General features: G+C 36.4%; 2 protein-coding genes across 5 annotated transcripts; one reads left to right on the top strand and one right to left on the bottom strand.

Moving 5' to 3' along the window:
• Positions 1-2,000: 2,000 nt before the first annotated feature.
• On the bottom strand, positions 2,001-10,607 carry LOC110881881 (helicase protein MOM1-like). 3 transcript variants are annotated; one of them, XM_035975556.1, is made up of 10 exons: positions 10,505-10,607; positions 8,831-9,090; positions 8,551-8,725; positions 8,248-8,475; positions 8,033-8,173; positions 7,235-7,534; positions 6,978-7,148; positions 4,274-5,356; positions 3,359-3,587; positions 2,001-2,523 (listed from the first exon to the last, which is right to left on the bottom strand). In XM_035975556.1, the coding sequence occupies exons 2-10, from the start codon at positions 9,043-9,045 to the stop codon at positions 2,276-2,278; spliced, it is 2,790 nt and encodes a 929-aa protein (XP_035831449.1). In that variant the 5' UTR covers positions 9,046-9,090; positions 10,505-10,607; the 3' UTR covers positions 2,001-2,275. The 3 variants fall into 3 exon arrangements, with proteins under 3 accessions (XP_035831449.1, XP_021985719.1, XP_035831450.1); XM_022130027.2 differs by having other exon boundaries at positions 10,434-10,578; XM_035975557.1 differs by having other exon boundaries at positions 4,274-5,161; positions 10,434-10,577.
• A 1,417-nt stretch (positions 10,608-12,024) lies between these two features.
• Positions 12,025-19,909, top strand: LOC110881866 (pentatricopeptide repeat-containing protein At5g27270). Of its 2 annotated transcripts, XM_022130015.2 has the most exons (8): positions 12,025-12,306; positions 12,897-13,502; positions 14,121-15,510; positions 16,508-16,819; positions 17,633-17,737; positions 17,824-17,911; positions 18,304-18,490; positions 19,201-19,909. In XM_022130015.2, the coding sequence occupies exons 2-8, from the start codon at positions 12,972-12,974 to the stop codon at positions 19,750-19,752; spliced, it is 3,165 nt and encodes a 1,054-aa protein (XP_021985707.1). In that variant the 5' UTR covers positions 12,025-12,306; positions 12,897-12,971; the 3' UTR covers positions 19,753-19,909. The 2 variants fall into 2 exon arrangements, with proteins under 2 accessions (XP_021985707.1, XP_021985712.1); XM_022130020.2 differs by lacking the exon at positions 12,025-12,306 and having other exon boundaries at positions 13,203-13,502; positions 14,105-15,510.
• The last annotated feature ends 2,072 nt before the right edge of the window (positions 19,910-21,981 follow it).

Raw genomic sequence — 21,981 nt, forward strand, 5'->3', positions numbered from 1 at the left:
TTAAATTTGTGGTTTAGGTTATTTTACCAGTTTAGTCGAAACGTTTTATTTTTCGACTGTGGGTTTAAAAATGTTTCACCGTTATCATTTTAGTCCACTGTGGTAACTTCTTTCATTTTTTCTATTAACGAAAATGGCAATTCGGTCATTTTATACCGAATTGCTCTTCTAAAACAAAAAAAATGGATGAAGTTAACCCGGTGGACTAAAATGGCAACAGTAAAATATTTTTGGATCCACATACGAAAAATGAAATCTTTAGACTAAACTATGCAAAATGGCCCAAATCATAGGGACTAAAATGACATTTAACTCTAAAATAAATTAATAAAATATTAAAAATAATAAAATAAAAATAGGGTTTATTAATTTGTTTTGTGTCAAAAGGCTTATTATTTACTCTTTTTTTTTTTAACTTATCGAACCGAAATTGTTAGAGAGAAATCAAATTAAATGATTTTTCTTCCTATGTTATTTACAATACAAGAGGTGCGATTGAAACTTAAAAAAAGGTCCAAGTTCACAGCAACCTACGGGGTAGGAGTTCGGTCTATACGGGTGTGTTACACTTGGTATATCAACCCGAAAGAGAAAACTAAAAAAGTAAAGTTTTAATATGGCTAAAGGATACGGACACATGTTTTACATCGAATGAAAAACATAAAAACAAATGATGGTACCAAGTTCAATAATATCGACGCTAGTAGAGTACTGATAATTGCTATAGCTTAAGATGCCAAAAAATACCATATTTTGATTACAAATTCGTTTTCAACAACGTTTATTTGGGAAGTCGAGAAAAAACTAAACATGCTGCATATTCAGATTTTTTTAAGTTAATGAATGTAAGTTATCTAAAATAAAGACATTTTTAAATGCCTAGCATAAATATTATAACCTGTTGAAAATAATGTTTAATAGCATTTCACATCATTTAACTAGCATGAATATTATAACATGTTGAAAATAATGTTTAATTTTTCGACTTAGACACATATGTAATCATTTAATAAACGGCTTATTTCAGGTTGACTTGTTAAAAAATCAAGTTGTGTTCAAATTAACCTTTTTAACACGTTCAAATATAAATATAAATGTCAACTCACCAACCTATGTAACTAAAGAGATTGGCCATTAACCTTTCGGGTATTGAAAACAATTATTTAGATAAATTTGATAAAATCATTTATACCTTCAATTGCAAATAGATGGATAGAGTATTTGTTAGAATCAACTTATTAATTGTTTCATGTCCAAATTGTTGTTTTTACTTTTTACCTAACCAGTTTTATACCGCTCTAAAAAAAACTCCCGAATCCACCACTCAACTATCAAGTGATATGACTCGGTTCTTGATTCTCATGTACTTAAATTTTTGGTTCAAGTATGGTGGCGGTCCTTTGCGTTTATAGAATGCCATAGTCCCTTTTGTTACCAAAAAATGTTTTACAAAACTTAGCCAAAACTCGGATTTTGAATTTTAATTCAAACGACACATTGTTACGAGTGTTTTTCTAAGCATACGTGTAAGTATGCGTTGATTCGACATTCGAGTAAGTTATAGCTCAAAATCGAACTTGCACCAATGTTTCTGTTTTTATATACATGCATAACCTCTATTCAGTTAAAACGGTTCGGTTATTTCAGTTATTATTAAAAGAGCTTAGGTGAATCTGGTTAAACATCGATGCCATCAACTCGATCAAGTCCACTTTAGTTAATATATACAATCGACTTTTAAGCCAATTATAAAACATGGGCCCGTTAACTTATATGTTTACAAGTATAAGAGTAGGGATGAACACGATACTAGACAGATACCGAAAATACCGGTACAAAACAAGTGCGAAAAGTGGTACCGAAAATAATCGGAAAGGTACGGTACCAGTATTAAATCAACCAAAATACCGGTAGCGATCCCGAAAAGTGGAAAAATGGGTACAGGTACCGGTACCGAAAATGATCGGTACGGTACCAAACAATAATATTTTGAAAACGCTATAATCATAATGTGTGGTTTATAAGCATAAGGGTTGACTATCTCTAAAACACCAAATGTTTGTAAGCAAAACATATTTATAACATATACATTGGGTGAACCTAACAATAATATTTTCAAAAGAAAGGTTATGCATATATGAACACTATCTTCAATTCTTCACATTTTGATCCTAGCAACTATCATCATATTTATATCAAACCAAACACACTATCAAAAAGACCATGATGACTAGATCTCTATATACTTGACAAAGTCAACTGTTTGACTTTGTTTCTATACAGCGCAATGTTCGTCAACTGTTTGGGTAGTTGATGGCATGGCCAACGGCTCAAGAGACGGTTCACCAGTGGCGGGCCGGTTGTGGATTGATGTCGCAAACATTGATGGGCTTGACCTTAGATGAGGGGCTGGAAAACGTAGTCCTGACCCGGCTAACCTGGTGGGACCCCTGGTCAAACACGGGTCCGTTGGTCGTACCAGTGCAGATGCAGGGATTTGCAAAACATTAACAGCGCTAGTGTCTGTTTTCAAAAGAAATAAAACAGGAAGCAAATGATGTTCTTGAAAGAAATTAAGAAATAAAACAGGAAGCTCGATCAACTTATGAGAGCTAGAGCTCGAGCTCAAGCTCGGCTCGTTGGTAGTTTCACAGGCTCGGGCTCGGCTCGTTTATAATCTATTAAATAAACATAATATAAATTATAGACTTATTTAGGCTCTCGAGCTCAGCTCGATAAGTGAAGCCCGGGCTTGTTTACTAAACAAACTTATTTTTAAGTTCGGGCTCGGCTCGTAAACAAGTTTACATAGGCTCGGCTCGTTTACTAGACAACTTTAAATAAGGGGTAAATGTAGGGGTGCAACGAGCCAAGCTACTCGTGAGCTACTCGAGGTCGGCTCGAAAAAAAAGCTTGAACGAGCTTGAGCCCGAGCCTAAATTACAAGCTTGTTAAATAAACGAGCCCGAGCCCGAGCTTCGTTTATCGAAAAAATAATATATTATTTTATTTATATATTTAATATACATTTAAATAATAATGATTAATATTTATAAAATTATGAAAAATAACTGAATTATATATAATATAATATTTATAATTAATATAAATTAATTAGGAAATAATAAACGAGCCAGGTCGAGCTAAACGTTATTAAAATTTTAATAAAAACTAATATTACACTAAGGCTCGACGAGCTTCACATGCCAAGCTCGAGCTTGGGCTCGAAAACAAACGAGCTTTATTTTAGGCTCAAGCTCAGCTCGGGCTCGATAAGGCTCGGCTTGTTTCGAGCTTTTCCTCGAGCCGATCTTGAGCAACTCGCGAGCCGCTTGGCTCGTTTGCACCCTAATATTACCTTTATGTGCTCTCTTCAGATTGTGCTCTGGACTCTTCAGATTAAGTTTGTCCCGCCAGTTTCGTGCCAAAATCTCAGCCAAAAGTTTATTAGCGTCAACAAGCTTCTGATAGTCGTCAAGAATCTTAATTTCCGTTGTTAAACTCGTCTCTGAGTCATGGATTAACGCATCGTACTTCTTTTGTACCTCTAAAATCTCCTTTTCGCATTCAACAAGAAGCATCGATTTCTGCATATAAACAATATCATTATCATGATACAATCCAGCCATTACTATAACTAAATTTAGGGTTGCAAATGAACCGAACGAAGACGAACAAGGCCTTGTTCATGTTCGTTCGTTAAAGAAATCATGTGTTCACGAACTGTTCATGTTACCAAACGAGATTTTTTGTTCGTGTTCGTTCATTAAGGAAATGAATGTGTTCGTGTTCGTGTTCGTTTGTGGTCGTTCATAAAGTTTAGGTAACAAACGTTCATGAACATAAATGAGCTCAAACGAACGTTCCTAAACACAAACGGACACAACAAAAAGGAACATGTATTAAATTTTGAATAAAATCGGTATCTTTCATTACAAATATTACGCAAATCCACCCATAGTATACTAACTTAATATTTATTATATAATTTAAATAGTATTTCAATTCACTAATATTTATTAAATATTTTATTATGGGAATTTTGAAGTATTTAAATATAAAATATAAAAAAATCATACCCCGATGAGCTATCGAACCCAAACGAACATAAACGAACACATTACCGAAACGAACGAACGTGACCTCTGTTCATGTTCGTTCATTTATTAAACAAACGAACTTCCCGCCAAACGGTTTACGAATTGTTCGCTGAACGTACAGTTCATTTGCAGCCCTAACTAAAATAAGACGTGTTTCTATAATCAAACAAAACCTTTTCTTGATATGACTTGGTGATTTGTTCTCGCTCCTTTCGAATTCTTTCGGTTTCCGTTTCAAGAGGCGGAGAACTAGAATAACGTGGCCGTAGTTGATCGTCGGGACCCGCTTCACTTGTTGTAGGATTTAAAGCAACCGAATCGGAAATACTTGTCGAAGGTGGTATTGGTAACCGTGCACATTTTCTTCCGACTTTATCAAGCGCTTTTCTCTTACTTTTAACATTTGATTTTACAGAAGACGAATTAGTTGCATCGTTTTGATCTTGATTTTCACCTTCAAGTCGTTTTTGCGTTGGCTTTTGAACTCTCCGAGACAACCTGCTACAAGGGCTTTTCAGTCTATGTTGACTTTGTTTGACCAAATCACTCCAAAAATCAGAAGGTGAGCTATCACTCAAGAACTCAACAGAACAACTTTCAATCGGGCGGGTTTCAGTTTCACCGAATAACACGATACTTCCAGAATAACCTCCGTTTTGCATCTGAGCGTTTGATACGATTGAACGGTTTGCGGGACCCGTTTCGACACTCGTGTTCGTCAACAGGGATGACAACTCGTGAACCAAATCGTTTATAAACGATTCAGTTCCGGAGTCGGTGCTGCTTTCGAGCTTACCGAATAAGTACGGCGCACCCCATCCTAACAACTGGTGGCAGACACTCCAACTATTATAACTGTCGACAGTTGTACCTTGCTTTGAAAGAATAAGCGCTTTCTCTTCAACAGTGAATGCTGAATATAACCGGAAAACGTTTAACCGCTCACGATGTGAATCGATGGTGATCCGCTTAAGGGCTTTTACGTCATTTAACGGGTTCGGATCACTGTTGAATAATATCACGACATCCACACGCAAAAGTCTAATGCTTGAATGACAAGCCTGGTAATCAAATAAGCAAATGAAACTTTCACTATCCACATTGTTGAACGTTTCTAATAATTCTTTTTTCTTTGCGGGCGAAGAATTCGAAAGAATCTTTCCGGAAATGTATACGTACGAATTCTCGCCGAATCTTTGATGAACAAGGTCATCCAAAAAATGTCCGGTTGATATCTTTTCCGAATTAATCGCCGACTGTCAATCAACAAAATTCACTTTTAAATAAACAAAATGATGTAAAGCGCGTAGAGCTGCAAACGAATCGAACGTTCAGTGAATAGCGGGAAGTTCGTTCGTTTGTAACACAAATAAACACGAACAAGAAATTTTGTTCATTTAGTTAAACGAACGAACATGAACAGAGGTCGCGTTCGTTCATTTATGTTCGTGAAAGTTCGGTAACGTGTGCGTTTATGTTCGATAGTTCATTAGTGTTTTAGTTTTTATATGCTATTTATATACTTCAAAATTCCAACAAATAAAATATTTAATTAATGTCGGTATAATATATATTCTGTTCATGACTATTTGCTTGTATTCGTTCATTTGTGTTCATTAATGTTCGTTACCTAGAATTAACAAACGAACACAAACAAACAAGAACACGTTCATTTCCTTAACAAACGAACATGAACATAAAATCTCGTTCGGTAAGTGTTCATGAACAGTCATGAACACATATATTACCTACATATACAAAGAAGATGGCCGGCAATAGTTCCGCCATCACATTGGTGGGAAAGGGAGGCTGGCCCCATCTTTCTTCTTTTTTTTTTTTTTTCCTTTTTTGCATTTTTAAGCTTAGTATAATTTTCAACACATACAAATTCAATGGGCGATAATAGTTGTTTTCACCTATTGGGTGAAATGGGCGGTGGAGGGAACAGTGTCAGGACTGCCTGGCACTCCCCTATTGGACCAACAAATTTACGATTTTATCCCGCTTTAAACTTACGATTTTGCCATCAGTTCAAAATTATGTTTTTGCCCCCACTTAAAAATAAATTTACGCTTTTGCCCCTAGCTAAAAATTTCAATTTTGCCCTCGGTTAAAAATTACGACTTTGCCCTGTTTAAATTTACAGTTTTACCATTAGTTTTTCCCCCCTTATAATTACGATTTTGCCATGAGTTCAAAGTTATGTTTTTACCCCGAGTTAAAAATAAATTCACGCTTTTGCTTCCAGCTAAAAAATTCAGTTTTGCCCTCAGTTCAAAATTACGATTTTACCCGTTTAAATTTACAGTTTTGCCATTAGTTTTTTTTTTTCTCACAACCAAGTTACGATTTTGCCCTCAAATTAAATTTACATTTTCTCCATTGTTTTTGTTTGTTTTACTGGTTAAATTACAATTTTTCCCCAGTGTAAAATTACAATCATGCCGGCAACTGCCTGACACTCCCCCATTGGTCCATTTAATTGACGATTTTATCCCTGAAAAAAAAGTATGATTTCGCCCTCAGTTGAAAATTACGTTTTCCCATTGTTTTAGTTTTTTTAGCAAAAGTAGAAAACTTTTTTTAATTGGTTGACTAGATTTAATTTTTTTTCTGTGTCAAGGAGCCGCCTAACACACGCTCATTAGTCCTGAAAAATTACAGTTTTGCCCTTATTCGAAAAATGTCGTTTTAGTTTTTTTTTTCCTAGCAAAATTATAGTAGTGTTTTTTTAATTGATTGAGAATTATTCGGCCATCGCCCCGCAACGCGGGCAGGGCACCAACTAGTTTCTTAACAAATGAACACCAACAAGGTCTTGTTCGTGTTCGTTCGTGGACTTAAGCGCATATGCAACATGTTCAAGAATTTGGTTACCTGAAACAGAACAAGTGTTCTTAACCCACATCGTTTAATCTCTAGTAGCAGCTTGTCGAGAACTTGCAGTTTGCCGCTGATATTGATTTCAGCAGCCAACGGATCATCAACCGAAGAAGGTTTCGAAGAATTACGCAAAGTAGGGTCCGCAAGATACGGGTGATCACAACACTACAAATACAATTAATCAAATTAAGAAGTATTTACGGTTTACCAAAGGGAATGTGGAACCCAAGAAATACAACCACGATACGAACCTTTTGGATCTGCGTGATAACGTTATGGAGTGGAGATTTTCTTGATGATGAAGTGAGTGCGTCCAAATTTGAAACTAGAATTGAACAATATTGTTCGATTTGCGTTGAAGAAAGATGAACCGGAACCCAATACTCGTCAAATTCAGGTGTGCTGAACATGCACTCGAATGCAATAAATGGCGAGAGTTTTTCTTTCAATGTGTTAATATCATCGTTCGTTTTCATATCAGCATCAATATGTATCTTTTCGTTTTTGCAATCAACCAGTGAAAGAATATTACGGTAACTCTGCAGAGTATCCTGAAACGGTTGACTAAAAGTTAGCAAATGTAATAAACAAAGGCTGCAGCCTGCAGTTGTGGCAGGCCAGGGGTCAAACTGGCTGAGCTGAGTTGACTTTCAGGCCGTTTGGCCAAATGAAGTTGAATTTCAGCCCGTTTGACGAAATGAAGTTGACTTTCAGCCCGTTTGACCAAATGAAGTAGTCTTTCAGCTCGTTTGACCAAATGAAGTTGACTTTCAGCCCGTTTGACCAAATGAAGTTGACTTTCAGCCCGTTTGACCAAACTAAGTTGACTTTCAGCCTGTTTGGCCAAATTAAGTTGATTTTCAGCCCGTTTGACCAAATTAAGCTGATTTTCAGCCCGTTTAACCAGATTAAGTTGACTTTCAGCACGTTTGACCAAATTGAGTTGACTTTCAGCCCATTTGACCAAATTGACATGTTTCCCTTTTATCTATTTTTTTATTATTATTGGTCCATTTGAGATTAAAAAAAAATGAATTGAGGAAACTGACCACTGATTCACCAGTAACCGTTAACAGCTTCATATCAGCCATAAGCATCTGAAATTTCGTAAAATGTGTTGAAAATACCGCGCGTTGGCACTCGTCTAGCACTAACAATTCCCACTTAATATGAATAAACATGTCCATATCCTGCAAAACAACAAGATTAACAAAATCCAAACACGAATTCATGTTCGTTTTGTTATATACTATCCATTATGTACCTCAAAAATGGCATCCGGAGAAGATAAAAGGACTTGACAGTCTAAATCTTTAATGGCAGACTGGATATCTTTGGTCCCTTTGTATGTTACGACTTTGACCGACTTTGACCACTTTGAAAACTCGATTTCCCACAAAGAAACAGCACTGGAGGAAGCAATTATTAGAATAGGCTTCTTTATGTCATCCAGCAATGATGATACAAAAGAGACCACCTTAGCTAGCCAGTCCTGCAACATTTACGTAATCGTTTGTTTGTGAAAAAACGATAATCGTTTAATGAATAAATAGTCCAAGAATTTCACCTGCCCGTCAAAGAAAACAGTGTTTTGACCTCTGTTCCGATAATCACAAAGCTTGTTAACATAAGGAAGAACGTGATTATGCGTTTCGGTTGAAACAGAATACACACTAGATTCGATCTCGTCTTTTGCGCCAGACTGTTGAACACTCTCTCCGAATACTTGTCCAGAACATAATCTACAAAATTTGTGATCAAAGAATCAAACAACTAATTCATGAACAATTAAAGATTAATGTAACCAAATGTTGTTTAACGAATAAATATGCCATTAACCAAGTCACCTCCGTTTTTTATGTCTAGAAACCGAACAAGATTTAGATTCCTCCGCAACCGTGTCTTTAGCATCATTCGACCCCTTAACTTTTGGTCCACAAATTTGGAACAACTTTTTATAATAATGTGCATTTAATTTCTTCGGTTTCATACTTTTTTTCTCAGAATTCTTGATATTGATCTTATCGCGTTCTTGACCTTTTGTCTGCTCTATCAAATCCATAAGCCAAGGGGTATTTTGGTCATTCAATATGAAGTCTTCTTCGACCTACACAAGTTGAACGGAGCACCATCATGTTCAAACTCTGTTGAATATCAACAACGGTGGTTCATGCTCAAAATACTACATTACTACCCTAGGTTTCTTTCTATGCATACCAGCATAAACATTAGAAACAGTCAGTGGCGAAGCTTGAAAATTTCCACCGGGGGGTCGGAAGTCACCGGACCTAAAAGTATATACCTAAATTCTTTTGTTTTTATAAAACCGGGGGGTCGAAAATGTATATACCTAAAATATTCTATACGAAACGTACATATATAACACTACTGAGCGAAAAGTTCGGGGGGTCGGGCGCCCCCCTGGGCCCCTTCATAGCTACGCCCTTGGAAACAGTTACTAAACATATTTTAAGCCGTAAATTAACACATGCAAAGTATAGTATCCGGATAACATAAAGTGTGGCGCATGGAATCAAAAACGTAACCAAACAAAAAGTACTAATATAAAAGCGGGAAAAGGAAAATGCCGATAGCACAAAACGGTGAGAAAACTATAGTAGTAACAGACAAAGAGCACATAGACATTATAAGGTAACACAAATCCCTTTAAAGTACCTATACGTTTCCCTAACGAATCTATACCCTAAAATCACGCTAAGACCTATGCAGTTAATATCGGTGATATATCGGTCCTCTAGCAAAATATCAGTGTCAAATATCGGTACCGATATTATCAGCGATATTGACTGATATTTGACCGATAACTGATATATCACTGAATTATTAGTTTTAAATTGCTATATATATAAATTCTGCAAGATAATAAAATTACCGATATTTTACCGCATTAACTGCATAGGCTAAGACAAACTAAGGCTACGGCAAAACTAACGCTAAGGCCCGAAGAAAAAGCTAACACAACTCTATACGCTCCCCGAAAAGTCCACAAACTTTATCTGACGTCTCCAAGAACTCCTATCCCCGATCAACGAATGTGTAAGCTCACACAAAAGTTGATAAAACAGGGGTAGTTTTGTCATTAACCTACACAAAGCACTATTGTGTTCAAACTTTGTTGAATATCCTCCACAATGGTGTAAACCCTAGGTTTCTTTCTGTGCATAAACAGTGAAAAGGGGGTTAATTAAAAAATGCAAAACCCTTTTAAGCCCTAAATTGACACATATATGTGATGAATAAAAACAGGGGGAGTAAAAAACTTACAATCATACAGATACAATGTGTGATCAATATGTATAAACTCAGAATATGTTATACATATAGATATAGATACAATGTGCGATCAATATGTATAAACTCATGATATAAAAGGAAAGTGAGGATTAATCAACAACAATGGCATTCAGCCATTCATAGCAGAATACATACAAAAAAATTCCTTAAAACTCTGTTCTAATCAACAAGAAGAAGAAACAGAGCACATGCAAATTAGTGGTTACAGTAATCAGTGAGCTGAAATTGATCGAAATGCTGCTTCAAAGAACGATTTTTTTCAGGGGTTTTAACTTTCCTTCACGAAATAACACCGTCATGTGAGGTGGTGTGAGGCAAGTGTTGCTGATGATGTGGCAATATGTGGTTGGTTGGTTGTTGTTTGGTTTTGTTTTGATTGATTCTTTAGATTTTAATTGATTACTCCCTCCGTTTCATTAAAAGTGTCATATTTTGAATTTTCAAAGTTTTTATTTATAAACTTTGACTTTAAATATAAATTTTTTGTGTTATGCAAAACTTGATGAAAATTAACCTGATAAAAACATTTGTAAAACACAATCAACTCATATAACTTTCATCAAGTATTATCTAACACAAACAAAATTATTTAAGGTCAAAGTTTATAAATAAAGACTTTGAAATTCAAAATAGGACACTTTTAACGGGACGGAGGGAGTATTTTTTTTAAACACCTCGTTTAAAGCCCCTTTAACCCGCGTTTTTTTAAACGCCCTTGCTGCTGATGTGGCTATCATGTGACGTTTCATGCCTCTTCTTCAAGCCTTTCAGACCGAATAGTCTAATAAACTATAAATGTATAGTTGTTTGAATAGGCGTTATTTATTGGGTTATTGGATTTTATCACCTCTAACTATTAGTTATTTGCCGTTGTCACCCCCAACTATCACTTTGACGCATGTCACCCCCAGCTTAACAGTTAGTGTGTTCTGTCACCACGTCGGTAACTGATCACTAACTTTTGATATTGGTACTATACTTTTGGGGTGTCATAGGGATCTTAGGAATGTTTTAGGGATCTTAGGACACCCCAAAAGTATAGTAACAGGATCAAAAGTTAGTGATCAGTTACCGACGTGGTGACAGAGCATACTAAGTGTTAAGTTGGGGTGACGGACGTCAAAGTGATAGTTGAGGGTAGGGCTGTTCATGAGCCGAGCCGAGCTAGGGCAAGCTCGGGCTCGGCTCGATTATAAACCGAACTGGCTCGGCTTGGCTCCGATTTGAAACCAAGCTGAAAATCTAAGCTCGGGCTCGGCTTGGTTTTAAATCGAACTAGCTCGGCTCAGCTTGTTTTGGCTCGATTTTAAAAATAAACATTAATACGCAGCTCTCAAATTTCAATATTCTAAAATATTATTCAATACTTCAAAATAACATTTTCAAAATAAGTTCAACCTAATACATTACAAGCCAAAATCACGTTCAACAACACAAAATAAATTTAATATTTCAAGTAAATAGAATATTTGTTCATTAGCATGATAATCAACATTTAAATGTGTCATAATATCAAACTAAAAACCTAAATACATGTAAATAATAATCAAACTACAAGCCTAGATATTTGGAGTTTGGTCTAGTAACCCACTACCCTGAGGTGATGTACTCTACTGAATTTTTGGTGTTGGTTGTGAACGAAATTACCTGTTCAAAAAAATCACTTAAATCATTTTTTCTAATATATTATATGTAAATAAATATAAAACATATTATAAGTAAAATAATTCGGTATATAGATATAACATTTTTTTAGGAAAAAATATTCCCAAACACACTCTCTCTCCCACCACGACCACCACCGTGCACCGGCCACCACCACCAAAACACCCAGCTCACGACCTCTGCAACAACCACCCCCATCACTGCAACCACTGCAATAACCACCAGCCCTAACTAATTTCTTTCCAATATTCAACGGCCCTAACTTCCCAAAAAATCAAAAGTGCAATTGTAGCCACTCTTTGCTTATCATTCCAAAACACGAGATAGCTGCTTCTTTGCCTAGGTTTGAAACTGTAATTTTGAGCTATGTTTGTTTTCAAATTCACATATTTCTATTTGTTTTTTTTCTAGGTTTAACATTATTAATTATTAATAGTTATATAGAAACTGTAATTTGGGTGGGAAACATGTTTGCCATTGGTTAAAATATTAAAAGAAACTTAATTGTTGTGGAATTAATGTTTGTATGTTTTCAAATTTTTGTTATATGATTCTCAATAAAAGTTAGGGTTGATGATACTCTCTGAATTAAAGTAATTTGCATGTACATTTGATTTTTGGTTGCCATGAGTTGATTCTCATTTACTGGTTGGTTAGGGTTAGGGTTAGGGTTAGTAAGATTCATATGCATTGAAAAGGATTATGCTTGAATTTGTGCAATTTGACTTGATAGTTGATATATATATATATATATATATATATATATATATATTAGAATTAGAATTTTATCTATTTCATTCCAATCATCAGGGCAAATTACATAAGGATAGCAGGTAGACGAGCAACAAACTGCGCCGCCATCCCTTTCTGAATAGAAAACCCTAATCTACTTGATATGTGAAATGGTAAAAATGTATTGAATTTGTGGTGCAGGTCCGTAAATTCATTATCTTGAAGAATGCATGTATTGGTCGTCCTGTGAGACGGTGACGACGGTATTGAACGTCCATGGAAGGTTTGAAATCTTCGTTCCTGAACACAACTCCGTTGACGTGTCAACCTTGGAAGCATCCTTATCATCCGAAGCTTAATTCCTCATCGCGAATCTCCTGTTCGGTCTCACCAGACCCGTGGTCTCTGAGCGATGGAAACAAACCGAAACCCAAATCAAAGCACCCAAAGAATCCTCTCTCCGACGACAATGCCCGTCGCATTATCAAAGCAAAAGCCCGTTATTTAAGCACATTGAGGCGCAACCAGGGTTCACAAGCTTTAACACCCAGGTGGATCAAGAGGTCACCCGAGCAGATGATACAATACTTGGAGGATGATAGGAACGGGCACTTGTACGGTCGGCATGTAGTGGCAGCTATTCAACGGGTTCGGAGCCTTTCGGGTTTGCCCGAAGGGTCTTATGACATGAGGCAGGTTATGGCTTCTTTTGTTACTACTCTCACTTTTAGAGAGATGTGTACGGTGTTGAAAGAGCAAAGGAGTTGGAGACAAGCCCGAGACTTTTTTGCATGGATGAAATTACAGGTGACTGCTCCTTTGCTTAGGGTTGTAAACCAACCGAACGAACACGAACAAAAACTTGTCGTGTTCGTTTGTTGTGGAAATATATGTGTTCACGATCTGTTCGTGAACACTTACCGAATGCGATTTTATGTTCGTGTTCGTTTGTTAAGGAAATGAAGTGTTCGTGTTCGTTTGTGTTTAATTTTAGATAACGAACACAAACTAATGTTCATGAACACAAATGAAAACAAACGAGCGTTCATGAACTAAATTAATACTTATTAAATATTTTATTTGTCGGAATTTTGAAGTATTCTAATTAAACATAAAAATTAAAAACACTAATGAGCTATCGAACATAAACCAACACGTTACCGAACGTTCACGAACATAAATGAACGAACGCAAACTCTGTTCATGCTCATTCATTTAACTAAACGATCAAAATTTCTTGTTCGCGTTCGTTCATTTATTAAACGAACGAACACAAAAGAACTTCCCGTTGAACGTTTAGTCCGTTTGCAACCCTACTTTTACTAGCTTTATTCATTAAGGTGTGAAAATTCCTTGTCTATTATATGTCTTTACATGTATGCTCTTACATTAATTTGGTGTAATGTTAGTCTTATGGTTAAACAGTTAAGTTACCGGCCCAGTGTAATAGCCTATACGCTCGTTCTTCGAACTTATGGACAAACCGGAAAAATCAAGCTTGCGGAAGAGACGTTTTTGGAAATGCTCGAAGCCGGGTGCGAGCCAGATGAAGTTGCGTGCGGAACCATGTTGTGTGCATACGCTAAATGGGGTCGCCACAAAGCTATGTTGTCGTTCTACTCGGCCGTACAACAACGGGGTATCGTGCTCTCTGTTGCGGTTTACAATTTCATGCTATCATCTTTGCAGAAGAAATCGTTTCACCAAAACGTCATAGAGATTTGGAGACAGATGGTTGTAAGTGGTGTAACTCCAAACCAATTCACATACACGGTTGTTATCACGTCATTGGTGAAAAATGGTCTTACCGATGAAGCTTTTATGACTTTTAACGAGATGAAGAGTATGGAAATTGTACCGGAGGAGGTTACCTATAGCCATCTTATTGCGGTAACTTGTAAAAAGGGTAACCAAGATGAAGCTTTAAGGCTCTATCATGATATGAGAGAACAAAATATAGTTCCGAGTAACTTCACGTGTGCGTCTCTTTTATCTCTCTACTATCGAAGCGGAAACTATTCGAAAGCTTTATCTCTATTTTCGGAAATGGAAAGGTATAAAGTTGTAGTGGACGAAGTCATATACGGTTTGCTTATTAGGATATACGGTAAGCTTGGTCTATACGAGGATTCGATAGCAACATTTGAAGAGATTGGCAAGTTAGGTTTATTAAGTGACGATAAAACGTATATAACAATGGCACAAGTGCATTTGAGTACCGGGAATTATGAAAAGGCACTAGATATAATGGAACAAATGAGATCTAAAAACGTAAGTTTTTCAAGATTTGCGTATATTGTTTTGTTGCAATGCTATGTAATGAAGGAGGATGCAGAAGCCGCCGAACGTACGTTTCAAGCTCTTTCGGAGACGGGTTTTCCCGATTGTCGTTCTTGCACAGACATGTTGACTTTGTATATGAAACTAGGGCTTACCAAGAAGGCAAAAGAGTTGATCGTCCATGTACGAGAAAATAAAGTAAAATTTGATAAGGTGCTTCTGAAAACGGTTATGAAGGTATATTGTAAGGAAAACATGTCACATGATGCCGAGCAAATGATACAAGAGCTTAGCGAAAACAGATTGTTCGAAGAAGACGATGATAAGTTCATTCGAACGATTTTGATGGGTATACGTGGAGATTTGACAGGACTTGAAGAAGTTGATTTAGATCCCTTGGCGTTTGAGCTATTGTCGACTCTGTATATGGCACCCGAAACTGCATATAAGATGGAGAAAACACTCAACTTGTTGTTGAACACTACTAATGGCTGTAAAGTAGCCAATCAAGTGGTTAACAATTTCATGAAAGAAGGTATAGTTGTTTCCATTGAGGATGCGTGTGCCTAAGGGCTGCAAACGAACCGAACGTTCAGTGAACTATTCGTGAAACATTCGGCGGGAAGTTCGATTGTGTTCGTTTGTTTAATAAATGAACGAACACGAACAAGTTCATTTATGTTCGTGAACATTCGGTAACGTGTTCGTTTGTGTTCGATAGTTTATTAGTGTTTTTAATTTTTATATTTATTCAAGTACTTCAAAATTCTGACAAATTAAATATTTAAGAGTGAATTTCAAGGATTGCCCTTTATCTTTATACCCATTTTCAGGCGCTATCCTTTATGTTCAAAATTGACGAGTTTTGTCCTTTATGTTTTCATATCATACACGTTTTATCCTTTAGGCCTAACTCGGTTAGTTTTTTCAGTTAAATTTGGTCATGTGTTTTGCACATTGGGGCATTTTTGTCAATTCAAAGGTTGCAGAAGCTTTGAGCTATAAATCTGCCGTTGAACTTACCTTTGAATTGACAAAAATGCCCTCATGTGCAAAACACATGACCAAATTTAACTGAAAAAACTAACTGGGTTAGGCCTAAAGAACAAAACGTGTATGATATGAAAACATAAAGGACAAAACTCGTCAATTTTAAACATAAAGGACAACGCCTGAAAATGGGTATAAAGATAAAGGACAATTCTTGAAATTCACTCAATATTTAATAAGTATCAATGTATTATATATTCTGTTCATGAACGCTTGTTTGTGCTCGTTTGTTTCCATTTGTGTTCTTGAACGTCCGTTTGCGTTCGCTGCCTAAAATTAACAAACGAACACTTTCATTTCCTTAACGAACAAACCCGAACATCAAATCTCGTTGGGTAAGTGTTCACGAACAGTTCATGAACACATACATTTCCTTAACAAACGAACACGAACAAGGTCTTGTTCGTGTTCGTTCGGTTTGTTTGCAACCCTACATGTGCCTGCTTTCGTTTTGGGTACCAAAATTTTCTTTGTTGGTGTAGGTTTAACATCTCAAGCAGAATCTTTATTTGACCTATTGCTGAAGCTGGGTTGCAAGCCAGAGGTTTCTACTTTATCATCTATGATATATTTATACGGAAAGCAAAAGCAGGTGGAGCGAGCCAAACGCGCATTTGCAGCAGTGGCAGATGCTTCTTCAGAGCAAAAGCATTTATACAGTTGTATGATTGATGTATATGTCAAATCTGAAAAAGCGGATGAAGCATATTTGTTTTACGTAGAGGAAGATAAGAAAGGCCGCGATGTTGGTGCTGTTGCAATTAGCATGCTGGTTAACGCATTGAGTAATTGTGGTAAGAAATGAGAAAACAATGTCCCTACCCTTGCTTTTTCATTTGAGTAAATTGCCATTTTCGTCCCTGAGGTTTGGCCAGTTTTGCGACTTTCGTCCAAAGGTTTGTTTTTCCGCGTCAGGATCCAAAAAAGTTTAAAATCTTGCCATTTTCATCCGGCTCGTTAACTCCATCCATTTTTCTCCGTTTATCGGGTATTTCCGTTTTTTTGTTGACTTAAAGGGCAATTCGAACCAACTGGGGTGTCCCAGTTGGCCAGTCCCACCTCTACTCTTCATAGAGACCCGGGTTCGAGTCCAGGCAGGGGGTATTCTGCCACCTTCTTCCCAGAGGGAAACGGACTCAGCTCGGGATGGGGTATTCACCGCCAGGCAGCATTGGGACGTTGCTAGCTTGTGGAGTGGGATCACTCCAGCGGCCGGGAGGTCCGTGCAATAACCCCCCCCCCCCCCCCCTAAAGGGCAATTCGGTCTTTTTACAAAAAAGACGGAAATATCCCTGACTTAAAGACGGAAAAGACCTAATTACTCTTTAAGTTAGCAAAAAAGACGGAAATACCCCTGACTTAACGGAGAAAAATGGATGGAGTTAACGAGCCAAATGGCAAAATCTCAATTTTTTTGGATCCAGATGCGGAAAAACAAACCTTTGGACAAAAGTCGCAAAAGACAAACCTCAGGGACAAAAATGTCATTTTACTCTTTTCATTTTGAATTTTGCAAGTACATTAACATGATTAAGTTGGTTTATCTTAAATGTCAAGTGTTAATACAGTTGATGCTTATTGTTATAATTATATTTTTCACTTTCTAGGAAAACATCGGGATGCAACGAATGTCATAAATAATTGTTTCAATAAAAACACGGAGCTTGATACAGTGGCATACAATACTTTCATAAAAGCAATGCTAGATGCGGGTTTGCTTCCTGTTCTTAAGTCCCATTTTACTTTCTCTTATTTAATTTTGAGTGAATACGCGCAAACCATCTTTTAAACGGTGCAGGTAGATTGAGGTTTGCCGCAAACATCTACGAGAAGATGCTTACAAAAGGTGTTGCTCCGTCAATTCAGACATTCAACACCATGATTACGTAAGATATTGTTTAGAGTAAATTACGTTTTTGGCCCCTGTGGTTATATTACTTTTACTATATTAGCCCAAAATAATTTTTTTTAACATATCTGCCCCCATGGTCTCTATAACTAACCATTTTGGCCCCTAAGTCTAACCATTTTAGCCCCCATGGTCTCTATAACTAACCATTTTGGCCCCCGTGATCTCTAGACTTAGGGGCCAAAATGGTTAGTTATAGAGACCATGGGGGCAGATATGTTAAAAATTCTTATTTTGGGCTAATATAGTAAAAGTGATATAACCACAGGGGCTAAAAACGTAATTTACTCTATTATTTATTTCAATGTGTATAACAAGAAACAAGAGTTCCCTTCTCTTTTCTTATGTTAAGCTTGTTGAGATATGCAGTGTGTATGGGCGTAGTCGAGATCTTGATAAAGCTATAGAGATGTTCAACACTGCTCGAATAAAGGGTGTGACCCTGGATGAGAAAGCGTACACGAATTTAATAGTTTACTATGGGAAGGCTGGTAAAATCGATGAAGCGTCGATCTTGTTTAATCAGATGCAGGAAGAAGGAATAAAACCTGGGCAGGTATGCACCCCATTATATATAGAGATTTATCTTGTATAGTTGTAAGTTATAACCACAGTTGTCAATAGCGACATTGGCGCAGGTTAGAAGGGGCCCGGGGGGGGGCGAACTTTTCGCTCAGTAGTGTAATATATGTGGTTTTCGTATAGAATTTTTTGGGTATATACGTTTTCGATCCCCTGGTTCTACAGAAATTTTTGGGTATATACGTTTTCGACCCCCCGACGGAAATCTCAAGCTTCACCACTGAATAGCGAGTGTAGCGATCGCTATAGCGCACTAGGTGGCGTATAGGTCTAGGCTCGCTATTAGGGTTGTAGCGATAGACAACGGTAATAGCGATTGTTTATTTTGTTTTTTAATATAAACAACAATTAAATATAGCTATAAAATAGCTGGATTTTAGGTTTTTGTTAAATATACATGTAAAATAGCATATATACCAGGGTATTTTGATATAATATACATATAAAATTTAAAAACAATTTCCTAGTGTATCGTTATTTATAAAATACCGCCTGCTATTTATCGCTATTTGCTATGTAGCATACAGGTACCTTATCGCTATTTGTAGCTATTCGCCATTTACAACTATGGATGGTTATAATCTTAAATGATATATGGTTTGGTGATGGAAATTATGGTTTATTATAAAAATGTTGTGTTAATCAGAGTAATAATTTTATGTTATATATATAAATTTATTATAGGTAAGCTACAATATTATGATGAATGTGTATGCTTGTGGCGGATCCTACAAAGAAGCGGCTCAACTTTTTAACGAGATGCAAAGGGATGGTTTGTCACCCGACTCTTTTACCTATCTCACCCTTGTTCGAGGGTACGCAGCTGGTAAGAAGTACATGGAAGCGGAGGAAGCCATTAGTTTGATGAGGAAACAAGGGGGGATTGGGATATCCCCTACTTGTGCTCATTATAACGTGTTACTATCTGCATATGCAAAAACAGGCGTGTTGGAGGACGTCGAGAGGGTTTATGAGCTGCTAATTGCGGCTGGATTGATTCCAGACGTTGCGTGTTATCAAACCATGCTTAGATTCTACTTGGACTATGGATATGTGGAGAAAGGTGTATCTTTGTTCGAAAGCATTAGTGATAGCGGTGGTGCAAAATCTGACCGGTTTATTATGAGTGCAGCCGTGCATTTGTACAGGGCCGCTGGCTTGTCCATCAAAGCTCAAGGTGTGTTAACTTGTATGAATAGTCTGGGCATCCCTTTTCTCAAGATAAGGCTTGCATAATGATTTTGTGGGTTATTTTTTTTTAATTTTTTTTGTTACTTATGTAACTATAGAGTGTAAATTTTATTTTTTTTTGGTGTTTAGTTGGTGTGTTAGGTTACAACTTACAAGGATATTTTTGAGGGTGTTTCTTATAAATGTTAATGTTACAGCTCAACTTTGCAACCAAAGAACTACAAACCAAGGGTTGTGTGGATCTTAGGGGCTGTTTGGCAACATCTGAATGATTAAGTGTTGAACAAGTAAGAGGTCTGAATCATTAAGTGTTGAACCAGTAAGAGGTCTGAACCATTAAGAGCTTGTAAAATGCTTAACCGTTCAGAGGCAAATGTTTGACCAATTTAGATTAGAGGTCTTAACCATTCAGACATTTGCTCATGAAACAAATAGTCTGAACCATTAAGTGCTGAACCAGTAAACGGTCTGACCTATTAAGAGCCTCGTTAAGAGGTAAACAAACAGGCCCTTAGTTTATAAGATCTGTAATAACACCATAGCACATGAGCATGTGTGTTCTTTAATCATAAAACACCCACAAAAAACGCACACAGATATTAAAACAACGAATCTTATTTTTTTCTTTTAACGACCAACAAAAGTCCGACCACTCGGGTAAACCCAATGGCAAAAGGTCACCCACACCTCATGATCGAAAAAGTGCGATAATTGCAATCCAAACCCAGTTTCGTACAAGTGTCAAGTCTTAGAACAATTAAAAATACAAATCTATTTATTTTTTGTTGATTGCATCAAATTAGTACTTTATTTAAAACAACAAATATACACTCTTGTACTATTTACACATAAAAACACTAAAATAAAAAGTTGAAAATTATCTCTGTATGTGAGTCTCTATATTTCTAATGTTACCCGTTGTGGGCATGAGTGAGTCATAAGTGCCCCTGAAGTTAAGTGGGGTTCACCCAATAACAACGAATAAAACGTTTTTTTATTATTCTTTTGTTTTATTTAAGCTTAGTTAACCCACAACGTATTAGTTAATGGATTAGTTAGTGAATGAGTTAAGCCTACACGACGATGATGTCGCCTTGTTTTCAGTTAACCACAATAGGTATACAATGAATATGATGTACAAAATGGCTATTTATAGTGCCAGAAAAACCATTCAACTACTAGTAAACAGAAGTATAACCTTTTATTTTGTTTGTGAATGTCAAAATAAACTACTCTCAAATACTCTATTTCACTAGTAACGGGACTTGAACCCTCACAGTTTAAAATGGACTTACACCATGGTAAAGATAATGCTACCATTAGGCTACAAGCCCTTTGTAACATAAACGTAAATATCATAACTAAACCACTTGATCAATTGACAAAACTAACCCAACCCACAATTGGCGACTTACTTGACCATCAATAATATCACCTCTCTGAGTTTCGGAGTCTCCGGACCCAAGAATTTCTTCACTGGTATCACCATGTTTCGTTATTTCGATGTCTATCACTCAATGTACAAAATTATTGGATCAGGTTATGTCGGGTCGAGTTGAGTCATGTTAACCATCAAACTTAATAAAAAATACAGTGTATTAAAAAGACTTCCTTGTTCCCACTATTAATCTTACAATATAGAATATTGTTTAAATTTCTTATTTTATATTATCATTGTAATAGCAAAATTACCATACTATAAATTTATAACATGTTGGTACTTTAGTGAGTTGTACTCTAAGGTTAGGGAGTTTTTCAAAAAAAAAAAAAAAAAAAAAAATTGAGTTTTCACTTTTAATCCAAATGTTTTCATTTTTTGCATTTTAACATCTTTGGTTTTATTTTTTTACTTTTAACACAATTTTTTCTATCTTTTGCAATTTAATCCTAACATATTTTTATTTCAACTTTGATCCCCGTATTTTTCATCTTTTGCAAATTTTTCGTTTTACGTTTTGTTCTAATTTTGCGAGTGAACACGCCGCAACGTGCGTGTGGGTTTCAACATTTTTCGTCTATTTTTTCCCGTTTGACAGGACTGTCACAACGCATCTATTTTTCCCTGCGTGACATGTTCGTCGCAATGCGCGTGGTCTTAGATCGACTTAGTTATTCTTTTCTATTTTTACGTTTTAGTCTAATTTATCCGCATTATCATGCCGCAACCGGCATGCGTGATTCAACGATTTTACATATGCTTTTCATACGGTGTTATTTTTTCCTTTTAGTTTATTTTGTTTTTACGAGCTTTTTCGGCGTTGTTGGTCGCTGCTA

The sequence above is a fragment of the Helianthus annuus genome, chromosome 1 (genome assembly GCF_002127325.2).
Source record: "Helianthus annuus cultivar XRQ/B chromosome 1, HanXRQr2.0-SUNRISE, whole genome shotgun sequence".
NCBI lineage: Eukaryota > Viridiplantae > Streptophyta > Magnoliopsida > Asterales > Asteraceae > Helianthus > Helianthus annuus.

Excerpts from the sequence above, each read along its gene's own strand:
- LOC110881881 (XM_035975556.1), bottom strand. The coding sequence starts at position 9,045 with ATGGATTTGATAGAGCAGACAAAAGGTCAAGAACGCGATAAGATCAAT. Across the intron at positions 7,535-8,032 it reads CGGTTACTGGTGAATCAGTG|GATACTCTGCAGAGTTACCG; the intron begins GTCAGTTTCCTC and ends CAACCGTTTCAG. Across the intron at positions 5,357-6,977 it reads GAACACTTGTTCTGTTTCAG|TCGGCGATTAATTCGGAAAA; the intron begins GTAACCAAATTC and ends GTTGATTGACAG.
- LOC110881866 (XM_022130015.2), top strand. The coding sequence starts at position 12,972 with ATGGAAGGTTTGAAATCTTCGTTCCTGAACACAACTCCGTTGACGTGT. Across the intron at positions 15,511-16,507 it reads TAACAATTTCATGAAAGAAG|GTTTAACATCTCAAGCAGAA; the intron begins GTATAGTTGTTT and ends TTGTTGGTGTAG. Across the intron at positions 17,912-18,303 it reads ACATTCAACACCATGATTAC|TGTGTATGGGCGTAGTCGAG; the intron begins GTAAGATATTGT and ends TGAGATATGCAG.